The following is a 15,494-nucleotide window of genomic DNA, read 5'->3' as shown; positions in this document are numbered from 1 at the left end:
ACTTATTAAACTAGTACTGAGGATGAAGTATGGTGAGATTGGAGAAGCTGGGCTTGTTTCCTAAGAATGGAAAGGTTGCAAGGAGATATGGTGGTAAAGTTCAAAATCATAAATAGTTACATAGTAAATGGGAAGAAGCAGTTTCCATTGGTAAAAGGGTCTCAGATTGAAGTTAATTGGCAAGAAAAACAGGGAAACTTTGTGAAACCTATTAAATACACAGTGGTTTGGAAAATGCTATCTGAACATGTGAAGGCAGATGCACTAATCTTAAAAAGAGAATTCTGTCGGTAAGTGAAGGAAAATTATTTGCAAAGCTGGGGGGGAACAACAGGATTGTGAAATTAATTAGATAGCTCTGTCAAAGAAGTTTCAAACAGGCACACTAGGCCAAAATGATGTCATTTTGTGTTGTATGATCTATCATTTCATGTACTGAATTAGAGTCGAGAGTGTGGTGCCGGAAAAGCACAGCAGGTCAGGCAGCATCTGAGGAGCAGGAGGATCGACGTTTCGGGCATAGGCCCTTCTGGATGAAGAGCGTATGCCCGAAATGTCTATTCTTCTGCTCCTCGGATGCTGCCTGACCTGCTGTGCATTTCCAGCACCACATGCTTGACTCTGATCTCCAGCATCTGCAGTCCTCACTTTCTTCATGTATTGAATTAGCCAACATCTATGATAATTGATTTAATATCTTTCCTCACCTCACTCACTGGATAAATGTGTTACTTTACTGAAATGCCTTTTCCCTAGACTTTAAACATTTCTCTGACTAATTGGAGGTACAAAGCTTTACCTCCGAACTTAAGTTTGTAATCTTTCACAGGAGCTACCTGGTTGCACACACCTCTATTAATGCCAAAGAACAAGAAGTTGTATGAAGGTAGTGAGGGAGCCTATTTCATGGACCATAGTGGCATGCTGGTTATGCTTCCCCACGACCTCCGGGTAAGTTGTGTCATGTGCGTTGATGCTGTTGGTCTCCCTGAATGAATGTCTGAGTTTAGCTTCACCTGAAGCTGCTGAATAGCCATAATCCTCCATATTTGTTGTGTTCTCCTAAGTTGGTAGTGATTCTTCTGTTCTCAGCAAAGTAAATAAAGTTGTGTTTGTAGATCCTTTCCAGAGTAGTTCTCTACATTATTTGTTAAAGACTACACGTTTTTTTTAACTTGAAAAATTTTGAAAGAATGTTTCTTTTAAAATGCATAAGTTTAAATTTTAAAAACTTATTCTGTACTTTATCTACCACAGAGTATTGCGTTATGTTTTTTTAAATTGTTTTAGATACCATTTGCACGATTTGTGGCAAGAAACAACATCACTAGTTTGAAAAGGTGAGCAGAAACGGTCACTAACTGCTTTTATGGCGCAGTTCGTAAGACTATTATCCACCTGACATGTGAAGGCTTTGTTAGTTTCACAGTTTGTGCTAAGCTGACTGGTCTAGGTTGTGGTGATACACTTTGCCTCTGTAGCTGTGGACTGAAGTCCTGAGCAATGGCCAAGTATCTAGTTCTGACCAACTGGCTTTTCCTCTCGCTAACTGGCCGTGGATGATAGCCTGACGTAAGACGCAGTCACTGTAATCTGAGTGAGAAGTAACCCCACACTTCCACATATTGATTCCATGACAGTGTTCTAACAGAATATATCACATGATGCCAGGGGCTTCTGGTGCCACAGTGAGGGAGGAGTGGGCAGCAGGTCAGCTCAGGACACTTGTCACATTCTGAATATTTTCTCGATTCAGCTGGCCTGGTTTGATATAGCCTGGTTCACAATGGACATGAAGCATGAGTAAATACTTTGGGTTGACACAAGTTGTATTAAATTAGGAATCTTGGAGGCCGTGGCTATGACATGAAACTGAAGCTTTTAGTGCAGTGGAATGCTGTTCTGAGATTGAAGTATGACAAATTGATAGGATAAAGTACTGGAGATAAGCTAAATTTGGCCAGGAGAATTTATGGATCAGTGGAGAGGGAGCCTTACTTTATTTCACCTTTTCTGAGTTGGGGTACGGTTGATTGTATTTAGTATACAGGGATTGTTTCGTATTTAAGCACGAGCACTTAATGGCATGCTTGGCAGAGCTTTATTTTGTAACTAAACATTTGTATCTTGTGTTTTGTATATTATGGCGAAGCTTAGAAGGAGGTATAGTCATTTTTGATATTAACACTCTATTTTGGTTAAAAACCTTGCTTGACCACCTTAAACCATTTCTTTCCTCTTTCCTCAACCATCACCCCGAATGACAATTACGAGGACCTTGCAGATTCTTTGTCATCAAGATTTGAGATCAGTTTGCCTCCCTTTCCTTAGGCCACCAAGCCAAATCTCCCCTTCTCTCTGTCCTCATGGGTGTTGCTGATCTCTCCTTGTACATGAGTCCAGCACTCTTGACTCTATTTCTCAAGTGTAATTTAATACCCATCCTGTTTTCCTGGTTCCCATCAGAACACCGCAAACTCAAAGGATTACTGCATTATTAATCCATGACATCAACTAACCAACCAGGGTCTTGGGTTACAACCTACGCTATCACAATGACAACCTCTTTCCACTTCAGTAGTATCATTTGATTTTGTCCCATCTTCAGTTGTTCTGCCACTTAAATCCTCTTTAGTGGTTTTGTTGCCTCCAGCTTCCCTCTTTCTACCTTTTGTTAACTTTGGAATCATCAAAAATCTTTGTTGTATCTGCTATTACAAAAGCTTGTCTATCATCATTGTACTCCTGACAAGTACTAGCTCAATATTTATAATTATTACCCTTGATTCCTAAACCCTCCATGTCTTTGTCTCCATCTGCAACACCTAATCCCTTCAGGATATCAGTACTTGCCTAATTCCAGCTGTTCCAGCATCCCTACTATTCATCACTGCACTACAGCAACCTATGGCTTCAGTTGCCTTGGCCCTCCTTAGACATTCCATCTCTCTACCTTTTTCTCCTTTTAAAGCTCCTATTAAAACCTTTGCTAAGCTCTTAGTCTTCTGTCTGATGTGACTTGGCGTCACTTACTTTTATAAGTCAATGTGAATAAAATTTTATTTCATTAAACGTGCATTAAAAATGTAAGTTGTTTTTGATCCAAGTTGGTCTTTTCTTTGGTCACAAGGTACTGCATTGAACGGGTATTCAGACCCCGAAAGCCGGACCGCAGTCACCCTAGAGAACTCTTGGAATGTGCGTTTGACATTGTCACACCAATCACAAACAACCTACTGCCAGATGCAGAGGTGATCTACACGGTTTTCGAAATTATTCAGGAATTTCCTGTACTTCAGGTGGGAAATTAGTCCATTTGTTGTTAACTCATTTCATCCAATACAGTTTATTTTTTGTCTTTAGGAGTGAACATTTTGCAACTTACAGTCTCATCTAAATGTTAGGACATTATTCATGACATGGTTTGGTGTATCCTTACACCTTAGTTGTCTAAATTTGTGATAAATTAGCAATTTTGCTGACTGGAATTAAAACAGCGATTTCTAACATCAACCTTATTTACTTCCTAAACAAAAAAACAAAATTGATTATCTCTCTTCCTTGCTGTTTTTGGGATATTGCTATGTACGCTTTCCTACTGTATTTTCCCACAACTTCATTGCCTGTTTGGTACCTAGTAATGTGAATAGCACAGTATTAGTGCAATGTAACTCTTTTTCATTATCTTCCTCGTTCCGCCTGTTTGAGTATAGAAGATTCCTAACCAATCGTGATCTCTCTAATGTGCAGCTGTTCTGAAATGGGTGATCTTTAGTAAAGAGTATGCCTTAGGTTTTTAATACGGCAAAGGCAGGGACTAGGAGAAAGTGAGGATTGCAGATGCTGGAGACTAATTTCCTCTATATAAAATTAGCAACTGAGAAGCTGGTTTGATCTTGAGCTTTTAATAGATAATGAATAATTAAACAACACTAATTCTTTGATAACTTGGTGCTCCATAATGTGGGTGTATAGGATTAGAACTGAAATAATCTTGGCTAGATCAGGAAGAAGTGGCCGCTGGACATTGTCACTGCTTTTGTAGTGCTCCCATTTACAGCCAATCAGTCATTGCTCATGAAAAGGACAGAAAACAAGGAGTGGCTGTGTCAATGCTTTGCCATAGTCAGGACTAGTGCTGTTACAAGGGTTGAGAACTGTTTTTGACTTGAGATATCCACTTAGAAATGATAACACTCTGTGACAACTTGCTATTCCAATGTAAAAGTATGAAGCATTTTAAATTGGGGGCATGTTTCCAATAGTTCTCTTTCTTCTTTTTAAAATCAGGAGGTTGTACTAATGTTTACAATTCTAATTTTGGCCATGCAGCCCTTGAGTGATTATTGCACGCACTTGTTTTCTAGGAACTCAATTACAGCATCTATCTGAACCATACCAGTCTGTTGAAAGCAGTGCTGTTGCATTGTGGGATACCAGAAGACAAGCTCCAGCCAGTGTGTAACATCCTGTGTGATTCTATGGTGAGTTCTGTGGGGCTGCTCAAGTTGCAGCCATTGTTGAAGCAGCAAAATGAGAAGGATGCCAACCAAAATTGTTCTGTTCTGCATGCTTTGTGTTTTAACCATGAGAGTTTCTAGCAACCTCCGCAGTATGTGCAGCGAAAAGATGTCCAGGTAAATTAACTGTTTTTGGTTTCTTTAACTTCTCATGTGAACTTTGTACTCATCAAGAAAATGGATAGGAAGTTAGTAACCTGAAGTTCAGCTCAAAAACATAATGTTGGTCATAATACTTAACTTCTTATTAGATTAAGTAAGTATTATTTCCTTAGGGAATTTGGGGAGTGAGAAAAGTTGGCAATATGAAACAAAGAAATGATGATCTGTTCTTTTTATTGAACAAGAGAAGGAACATGAGACCTGAGAGTGGAGATCTAGAGGCTTTTGTTAGGTAAGCAGATGTGTGATCGTTTAGTGTGTTTTAAGTTTATATTTTCTATAAACCAGGGCAGTTGTTAAAATTAGTACCAGACAAGAATGAACACAGTATTGAATTTACAGCTGAAATGGTTTAATCACTTTGTATAGTTATAAATAGTCACTGATTAATTTTTTAAATTCACTCATGGCTCATAGGCTTTGCTAGGCAAAGGTGGATATTGCAGATGCTGGAGATTAGAGTCAAGATTAGAGTCATTCCTGATGAGGGGCTCTTGCCCGAAATGTCAATTTTCCTGCTCCTTGGATGCTGCCTGACCTGCTGTGCTTTTCCAGCACCACTCTAATCTTGACTCATTGGCTTTGCTGGCTGGCCAACATTGACTGGCCATCCCTAATTGCTCTTGAGAAGGTAGTGGTGAGCTGTCTTCTTGAATGACTGCGGTCCATATGCGGCAGGTAGACGCACAGTGCCATCTGGGAGAAAATTCTAGAATTTGACCAAACAACACTGAAGGAATGGCGATATATTTCCAAGTCAAGCTGATGGCTTGGAGGGGAGCTTGAAAGTGGTGGTGTTCCATGTTTCTGCTGCCCTTGTCTTTCTAGTTGGAATTGGTCTTGGTTTTGGAATGTGCTGTCTGAGGAACTTTGAATTTCTGTGTATCTTTTATATGGTGCACACCAGGTTACTGAATATTGGTGGTGGAGAGAGTGGATTTGTGTGGATGTAGCGCTAATTGAGTAGGCTACTTTGTCGAGAATGGTACTAAAAGTCTTGATTGTTGTTGAAGTTGCATTTATTCAGGCAAGTGGGAGGTACTCCATCACACCCCTGTCTAGTGCCTTGCAGATGGTGGTAGGCTTTGGGAAGTCAGGAAGTGAGTTATTCACTGCAGTATTCCTAGCCTCTGACTTGCTATTATAGCCACTTTATTAATATCACGGGTCAGGTGAATTTTCTGGTCTATGGTGTTATGGTGTTCCCCAGCATGTTGATTAGTGGGAGATTTCTATGATGGTCATGCCATTGAATGGCAAGAGTTTGGTTGGATTGTCTCTTCTTTGAGCTTGTCATTGCCTGCCACTTGTCACCCCAACCCTGGATATTGTCCAGGTCTTGTGAAACTTGGACTGTTTCAGTTTCTGAGGAGTTGCAAACAGTGCTGAGCATTGTGCAATCACCATCCTTATTATGTAGTGAAGGTCATTTAATGAAGCAATTGAAGGTGGTTGGGTCTAGGACACTACTCTGAGGAGTCCTGGAGGTGAGGATGACTGATGTCCAGCAACCACAATCTCCTACTTACATGCTAGGTATGATTACAATTAGCAGAGAGTTTCCCTCCTCCTACCCCATTGATTCCATTTTTGGAGACTTGATGCCACACTTGGTTGAATGTGACCACGATGTCGAGGACAATCACTCTCAATTCATCTCTGGAATTTAAGCTCTTTTGCCGATGTTTGACCCAAGGCTGTAATGAGGTTAGGAGCTGAGTGGCCTTGGCAGGACCCAAACTGGGTGTCAGTGAGGAAATTGTTGCTGAGCAAGTTCTGCTTGATAGCACTATTGATGACACTTTCTATCACTTTACGGATGATAAGGGGATGGCTGGGTTGGATTTGACCTGCTTTTTGTGTTCAGGGCACATCTGGGCAATTTTCCACATTATCTGGTAAATGCCAGTGTTGTAGCTATATTAGAACAACTTGGCTAGGGTATGGCAAGCTCTGGAGTACAAATCTAGTACTATGTCCGGAATATTGTCAGGGCCCATAGCCTTTGCCTCCAGCTGTTTATTGATATCATGTGGAGTGAATTGAATTGACTGAAGACTGGCATCCATGATGCTGAGAACCACTGGAGGAGATGAGCTGGACCTTCCAATTGGTGTTTCTGGCCGAAGGTAGTCTCAAATGCTCCAGCCTTATCTTTTACTGATGTGTTTAGCTCCCCCACCATTGAGGATGGGGATATTTGTGGAGCTCCATCTCCAGTGAGTTGTTTAATTATCCAACAGCGTTAATGAGTGGATGTGGCGGGACTGCAGAGCTTAGATCTGATTAAATTAATTAAATAAATAAATGACACAAGGCTAGCTATAAAAAATGATAAAGTTCTGTGTCTGGACAGCAAAATGTGGAAGTTTGTGGTGAAACTGTCCTGATTAAACATGTCTGCAAGAGCTGTGTCCATCTTGGATCTGTCTGACAGTAGATCGTTGAGCTAGAGTATGGATTAGAGAGATTCTGAGACATAAGGGAGTGGGAAGAGCTTCTGTTTGGTTTTATTCAGCATGTAATCACACTCCAGGGTGAAGGATGTGCACGGAAAAGGAAAAGTGTGACTGATAGTGAGTTGAGTCACTGGGACCTAGGAAATGTTGAGAAAGAGATCTTGTAAACACTTGTCCTGCCCAACAGGAATGATGTATTTGCTATCTTTGACGATAAGGCAAAAGATTGGAGGAAGAACAGGCCCAACACAGACCAACTTGTAATAATGGTCTTTGTAATTATGGGATTGAAAGTGTTCTCTGCAGCCAAGAACGAGAATCTGAAAGGACTGTTCCAGGATAATAGATAACTCGCAATAGCTGGAGAAGGACCTGGAAAGGGAGTGGTGGGCTCTAGTTTGGTCCAAAGTGGAACAAACAAGTTAAATAGAAACAGGAAGGCCACCCTGGTGAAAGAATATGAGGATCATGCTTCAACTAAAAACCTTGAGAAGAGGGATCTCTGGATTAATATCCAAATCGATGTGCAAATTAGCATTAGAGCAGAAAGAGCAGGAGAATTAACACATGGTTTAAATCGTTGCCGTGGGAAAGTGGGTTGCATTTTAAGGGGTCTGGAAGGACTGTACTGATCAGATGCATTCCACCTGAACCAGATGTGGCCCATGTCCTTGTGAAAAAGGTCAGAGACCGAGAAGATGGAGGGGATCATTGACAGGTTCTAACAGATTTAGGAATTATAGAGGGAAAATGGGGAGCAGGGTAGTTGCACTTAGGTGGAATAGTATAATAACATTGGAAAAGAAAGAGATGCAGCTAGCTGAAAAACAATAGTAGAACCCACATGCATAGAAATAAAAAATAGTGAAGGATCTATCACACTAATAAATGAGGTCTACAGCCGCCTGGGAAGTGGGAAATAAAAACTTCGAGTAATTGTCATCGCAAATTTCAACCACCCTGTGTTAAGTGGCCAGCACAGGTAGGAAAGAAGATTGGGACAACAGAGTTCCTACGATATTTACAGGACTGTTTCCTAATCCAATATGTGAAAAGTCCAAACAATTTGCTATTGGACCTAGCATTGGGGAATGAACTAGTCCAGATAAGAGAAACAAAAGTTGGGATCCATATCAGCGGTAGTGACCATAATGTGACCCATGTCCTTTAAGATGATGAAAGAGAAGGACATAAATGTGAAAAAAATCCGAATGAAAGATTGGATGTAAGTTGATTTTTAAGGACTAAGAATAGAACTTTGGAAAGTGAAATTTGAATTAGAATTATGTTTATTGTCACGTGTACTCAAGTATAGTGATACATAAATAGAGCAAAAAGTGAGCAAAGTTCTCATTTCTAGCATCATTTTAAGTACAAAGATACCTAGGTAATAAAAGTTAGGTACGTATAAATTAGAAAAATGAAAAAATAATGTTTTAAAAAAAGAGCAGCATTACATTCCCTGTAAAGATAGTTATAAAATCTTAGGTATAAATTAGAAACATAGAAGAAGTAAAGGCAAAAGTTCAGCGTTACAGTCTTACTAAAGCAGGGAGTCCACACTGGGCTTCACCTCAATCCTGGGAGTCTGCGCTGGGCTTCACCTCAATCCTGGGAGTCTGCGCTGGGCTTCACCTCAATCCCGGGAGTCCACACTGGGCTTCACCTCAATCCTGGGAGTCTGCGCTGGGCTTCCGTGAAGAGTCCGGGAGTCTGGTTACTCCATGTAAGTCCAGCTAATCTATAATGCCCCATTATAGACTAAGGAATAAGGCCAAAGAGCTTTGGTTGAGGTATATGGCAGACTGAATTGACAGCTGGCTTCAAGATAGAAAGCAGAAAATAAAGGGTGGGAAGCATTATTCCATAAGAATAAGTACTTGAACAAAAACCGTTTAGCATTTCCATTAAAAATATTTTGATGGCAAGAATATTACCTTTTACTTTGGAAGGTACGAGACTAGTAGGGGAAGAAAAGCAAAAGGACCTTGTTGTATAAAGACATTAGTTATTAAATGCTGTGCCATACATCAGCAAGAAAATCTTTTTAAAAAGCAAGCCAAGCATCAAGTTTAATTTCTAGAATAGAGGATTAAAAAGTAAAGTAATGAAACTCAGTCTGTATTGAACGTTGGTTAGACAGCACTTAACAGTACTATGTGTGGTTCTGGTTTCGTATAGAGGCAACTTAAATATTGAGTAAAGCTCAATAAATCTTCCCCTTCATTCCCAGGGGGCATCACTTCCTTTCCAAAAAACCCATCATAACCTCTCCCAACCAGTGCCCCAGCCTATACTTAGTTGCATCTGCATGTTTCAAAGTCACCCTTATTTCTGGTTTACTGTGACATGTTATCCTTACTGTGGTGACTAGTCTGTGACTCTATTGAATGTGATTTGCTGAAGAAAGGCTCCTTTTTTGTTTGAGTTCATATTGACTAGCATCTGACTGAGCCTGTAAGCTCATGGTAGGAATTTTATAGCCCTCAGAAAACATTTTTATTTAAACAGCCTGAGCTGTAAGTTGATTGTGGAAAAGCAATTTCTTTTTTTTAAGATAGTTTTATTGAAAATGTTAACATGTTTTAACAAGTTTACAAAAGAAAACTTAAAAAAAAGACCCAAGTATAAACATTGATATACAGTTAAATCTTAAATAAATGATAACCAAAATCTATCAAATAAGAAAACAGAAATACCAAGAGAAAAAAAAGGACAAAACTCAACTAACTACTCATCTAACTTGCAACTAACCAGAGTATATCATTAAAATTCTTACATTATTCAAGAGAAAAAAAATCCAACAGATACCACATAAATTGAGCAGTGACATACATGCTCGGAATGTGTTAACATCAGATCACAACAAAACCCATATTTATCCAAAACATCCCGAGCATAGAGCATATAAAATTCACAAAAATAAAAGCTCTTTAGTACATTCAGATCAATATAATAAAAAAATTTCTAAATATTAAAAAAAAGTATAAAACATATTTAAATGGAGATCTTCCCTTTCATTCCCAGGGGGCATCACTTCCTTTCCAAAAAACCCATCATAACCTCTCCCAACCAGTGCCCCACCTTTGACCCTGGATAGAATAACGAAAATTCAAGTATACTACTGAACTAGAACTAACAGTGAGTACTCTATCTCTACCCCACCCCCCCCCCCCAACCCACCCACACCAACACCTGGATATATTTGGTAATGGTAATACCATATGTGAACATCTATGACTATAAAATTACAGTCTCAGCAAATAATAATTTAATATATTAATACAAAATAACAGAGGAAAACAACCCCGCTCCCAAGGACAAAGATAAAATAAGATAAGGTAGCCACCTTCCCCCCCCCCCCCCCGGCCTGTGTATATATACATATAAAAAAGGGGGAAAGGAAATTGCTAAGTAAAGGATGAATAAAAAAACCTTTCTTCCCACCCCCCCCAGAGATAATATTAAACAGTAAGTTAATGAAAGGAAAAAAAGGGGGGGTAAACCGGGGTGGGGGTAGGGCAAAACAACAATAATTAACTCTTATAATTTGTCTAAGAGAGTCCAAAGGTTCCTTGGCCTTCTTCGGTGATCCGAAGTTATACACGGACCCTTCATGGCTAAAGCATAGTATAGCTGGGTAGCGCAAGGAGTATTGAATGTTTAAATCCCTTAAACGCTTTTTGTTTCATCAAATGCCTTCCTCTTTCGGACCAAAGCTGGGGAAAAGTCCTGAAATAACATAATCTTGGATCCTTTATAAGTCATGGCTTGGGGATCTTTCCCAAGATTTCTGGAGGCTTCCAAGAGCATCTGCCTCATCTTATAGCTCTGCAGCCGGAACAGGACCGGGCGGGGGCACTGGTTCAAGCTGGGCCCACGTATTGCAACCCAGTAGGCCCATTCTACCCTTACCTAGCCTGATCCAGCCTCCAGGTTCAAAAACTGCGGAAGCCACTATTCAACGAACCTTGTAAGCTGGCCTTCTTCTTCCCGTTCGGGAAGGCCCAGCAAACTAATATTTTTTTTGACGACCTTGAGAATCGAGGTCATCAGTGTGATTCTCTAAGGTCCGGACTTGCTGCTTGAGAGTCCGGACCCGATCCACGGCTGATTCTGCAATGGCCTCGGAGGTCGTGGCCTTTAGCTCTGCCTCTCTGACTCGGCATTCAATTTCTTTGATGTCTCGGTGGTGCTTTTGTAGCGCGGCCAAGAATGAATTCCACTGACTTCGGGACTCTTCTATGAAAGCATCGATCTTCGCATCGAGTTTGGAGATTATTTCCATGAGGCTTGCCACCGTAGGTAAGTCCCCCGGGGCGGCTGCGGACGACTTTGCTGCAGCTGGGGAGGGTGGGGGAGGGGCTGCTGCCTGCTGAGAACTGCGGGCTCCTTTCCCCCTGGTCATTTTTACAGGAGACTGAACTGTATAAGTTTAGTACTAAATCACTAATTACATTAAGTAAAAACTATTTTTAATTGATTTGGTGAGTGTGTTGGAGGAGGGTGGCCCACTTTGCCTAGGTCTTGGGAGGAGCACTATAGACTCAGACTTGCTGAGTTGCCGCCATCTTGGATCTCCGGAAAAGCAATTTCTAACCTGGTGAACATTCTGCTCCCCTATTATTGGTTTGTTCTTCAAAAAAAGGATATTGTAAAGTGTAACTGAAACTGTGCCTTTAAATGTTGAAGGTCTGAACTGGTGCTATCCTGGTGGTTGAAAGTACTGGCCACTACTAAATATAGTGTGTCTGGGCAGTTCTTAAGGCTTGTACTCTTTTAGGTCTCCAGATTCATCCATCCATGTTACCAAAGCCTTCACAGCTGTCTGTTCTGTTCCATTTCTCTAATGAGAGTTGTGCTTTAAGGAACTTGCCTCACGATTGATAACCTGGCATTGTCCAGGAGATTGATCTTGTGATCAACATTCATGAATATCACAGTGCTGCATGTGACTTCCTTAAAAATCTGCTTTTAATCAACCTCCATTAAATATTTAAGTTTGGTACCTTGCTAGATCTACTGATTTCTTTCCATCTCCTTTGATACATGTCAATCTCTCTTTTTCCATGCCAGATGGGGAAACTGACCAAGCAAGAGGTAGAAGCCAAGTTCTGCAATCTGTCACTGTCACCAAACAATGTAAGTTGAGCAGTTGCTTGTTTTCCACATAATGACATCCGCCTCAGTCCATCGAATTTCTTGAATGTACAGCAGATTTGTAACTCATTAGTTCCAGCTGGTCTGTGGGTGTGTTCACGCTCCATGTGAAGTCCCTCTCATTTTCTTTATTGCACCTATCAATATGTTTCTATTCCATTTCCCCAGTGGTTATTTAGCTTTAAATGCATTTGTTACTTTGTGCATTGGTGATGAAGGGCTTGGCAGGAAAGAAAATTTCTATTTTTACAGTGCTGCTTTCTCTCATTCAGCTCTTGCATTTATATAAGTATACTGAGAATAAGCTGGATCTGAAAGAACTGAGAGATGTGCTGAAGCCTCTGATGAAGGGGAAGATGGCTGTTAGCCAGCTGGTAAAGCAGGCATTAAAGGAGCTTGAGGAAGTTATGGAACTCCTAAAGAAACTTGATGTCAAGCTGAAGGTAGGTCATAATTCTAATGAGTGATTTGAAACAGAGACCAAGGATTTCACTTTATAACTCAACTTGTTAATGCACTGAGGTTGAACCATATAGCTGGAGTGGGAGGAGGCTGAGCCTCAAGTGCCACTTGCTCTAGAGGTGTGTAATACCACCTTTCACCACATTTCACCAGGTTCAGTGGTGTCAGTTTACTTTTAGTCGGCAAACAATACTAGTCCTCACTGATCTCCTCCACCCTGGCAAGGATGCCACCTGCTAGTGTTTCTCCTCTTCGTTACCACTCTATACGACTCAGGACTGTGGACTCCACTTCCTCCAAACTCGAAGTGACCTGCTGATTCCCTGTTCACACACTTACTGAATAAAATTAATAAAACCTTTTTAAAGGTTAGGACACTCCTTTGGAGCAGGTGGGACTTTAACCTGGACCTCCTGATCCAGAGGTAGGCATCTTACCACTGTGCAACAAGCACCTTGATTCCTTGTCCTTACAAAAAATGGTGCTGAACAGCACATGCAGCAAATAGAACCACACCCTAGCATTGACTTTAAATTTAGAGGGGTTAAAATTGGTGAAAAGGGTGTAACTCAGCCAAAAGAGGTGCGAGATAAGGAAGATGACTGGTGGTATGTGAGATGGATTTGTATATCCTGGGACTCTCAACAAACAGACTTTCAGCTTGTAAAAACAAACAGGAATACTTAGCTTTGGCGGGAAAGGTCCAGTGAGAAGCAGTCAACATTTCTAGTTTGCCGGTCCTTTATCTGAACTCAGTACTTGGAGATATAAAAGTTTTAAAGCAAGGGCAGGGCTGGATGGAGGAAAAGGGAAAGTTTGTGATCAGGTGGGAGGCAGCAGAGAGGATCGTTCAAAGTAAGAAGAGACAGTAATGGAACAAGTGCAAAAGCAAAGGTATGGCTGGAGGAGGTGTAAATGTGAAAAGCAGAATCATTACCGGCAGGTATCATTTGAAAAGAAACAAAGTGCAGAGACTTGGATGTGAGATTGTTGAACTCAGTGTTAGACCCATAAGGCAATAAAATGCTTGATCAAAAAAATGAAGTTCTGTTCTTTGAGCTTTGATGGAGCTTCATTGCAAGGGTACAAGAAGCTTTGAAGACCTTGCTCAAACAGATGTTGATATCAGCCTTCCTTGTTTTATAGGTAGTCGTGAACCTGGGCCTTGTCTACAAGGTACAGCAGCACAGTGGGGTAATTTTTCAGTTTGTAGCACTCGTGAAGCGTCGACACCACATTGTGCCTGATATCTTGGCAGCTGGAGGGAGGTACGACAATCTGGTGAGTTCTTTTGGTCCTGCCTTTCCTTGGTAGCACTGATGCCCCGTATAAGATTCTGTTCATCCAGATGTGTCCAGTCACACATTCTTGACTATGTAATGTTAAAACGAGCAAGTGAATTTCTTTCGTTTACTAACAAATGTTGACTTCAGTTAGTGACTGATACCTCCTTCAACAAAGCTGTAATGCTTTAGGTAGAACTGCCGCCGTTTACGTTCTGATCAGGGATCAGAATAAATTAATTGCTATAACATTGCACCTCACAAATGGTTCAGTGTCCACACTAGTGCAGATCATGAAATATTTTTGTTCTCCTTGCTGGAGCCACATTAGGGAGATTTAAACAATCCTTAGATAATCATATGGATGATTTTGGGATAGTGTAGAGGGACGAGCTGAGAATAGTTCACAGGTTGGCACAACATTGAGGGCCGAAGGGCCTGTTCTGCACTGTATTGTTCTATGTATGTATAGTCACATACACACAATATACTCTCCTCTTTTAACATATCCTTTACTTGGGTACATCACAACACATTTTTCATGTGTTATGCTAAACAATGAGAGCTGTTGGTTTATTGGAGCATGCAAGTCATCATGACTGACGTTCACTCTGGTTTGAGCTGCAGTTCACATCGTTTAAATTTCCATCAGTGCTTTCTTGATTATTATTTTCTTCTTTTAGCCTTGAGGCAATGTGGTTCATTTCAGTATCTCTGATGCAATCTCAGTGGAGCTAGGCAACTTTGATGTGGACTGTGGGTTGAATCTGTTTTGTGTGGCGCGTATCCACACTTCACCAACTTCTCCGACATTTTCTCTTGTGTGATGTTGTTGTCCTCTGGTAGCAATATGCAGTCTTGCATAAGAGCAGATGAGGTGAAAGTTGACACTTCCCTCCCATCCAGTTTAACTCATCTTCAAGTCCATGTCACTCCTCCACAGTGGTGGCACGATGGCTCAGTGGTTAGCACTGCTGCCTCACAGCGCCAGGAACCCGGGTTCAATTCCGATCTTGGGTGACTGTCTGTGTGGAGTTTGCATATTCTCCCCATGTCTGCGTGGATTTCCTTCGCGTTCCTCCCACAGTCCATGAATCGACCATGCTAAATTGCCCATAGTGTTAGGAGCCTTAGTCAGAGGGATATGGATCTGGGTGCATTACTCTTTGGAGGTCGGTGTGGACTTGTTGGGCCAAGTGGCCTGTTTCCACACTGTAGGGAATCTAATCTAATTTAAATCTAAATGTATTGTTATGCAGAGCTCACACTATCTAAGTCATTGTCATAGTGTCATTGGTTGCAGGGTTATTCGCCCTATTGCTGGATGATTTGGTACTGAATTGTCTCTGAAGAACATACCTGCACATGTGAAACATCATCCTTTGAGATAAAGACCAATATTTTATATATTTTGTCTCTGATTAAAAATCTATGGGATTGAGGTGCTA

At 40.9% G+C, this 15,494-nt stretch overlaps 1 protein-coding gene across 4 annotated transcripts in view; it reads left to right on the top strand.

Annotated features, from left to right (window-relative positions):
* LOC140476562 (eIF-2-alpha kinase GCN2-like) overlaps positions 1-15,494 on the top strand; it is a 122,586-nt gene that overhangs the window by 86,157 nt on the left and 20,935 nt on the right. For all 4 annotated transcript variants that reach the window (XM_072569360.1, XM_072569361.1, XM_072569363.1 and 1 more), the window contains 7 exons: positions 830-951; positions 1,291-1,340; positions 3,131-3,299; positions 4,368-4,484; positions 12,218-12,283; positions 12,574-12,748; positions 13,914-14,044. In XM_072569360.1, coding sequence (XP_072425461.1) covers positions 830-951; positions 1,291-1,340; positions 3,131-3,299; positions 4,368-4,484; positions 12,218-12,283; positions 12,574-12,748; positions 13,914-14,044 — 830 coding nt within the window. The remainder of the gene's footprint in view (positions 1-829; positions 952-1,290; positions 1,341-3,130; positions 3,300-4,367; positions 4,485-12,217; positions 12,284-12,573; positions 12,749-13,913; positions 14,045-15,494) is intronic.

Source organism: Chiloscyllium punctatum, chromosome 4 (genome assembly GCF_047496795.1).
Source record: "Chiloscyllium punctatum isolate Juve2018m chromosome 4, sChiPun1.3, whole genome shotgun sequence".
Classification (NCBI taxonomy): domain Eukaryota; kingdom Metazoa; phylum Chordata; class Chondrichthyes; order Orectolobiformes; family Hemiscylliidae; genus Chiloscyllium; species Chiloscyllium punctatum.
This window is presented reverse-complemented; position numbering and strand designations above follow the sequence as displayed.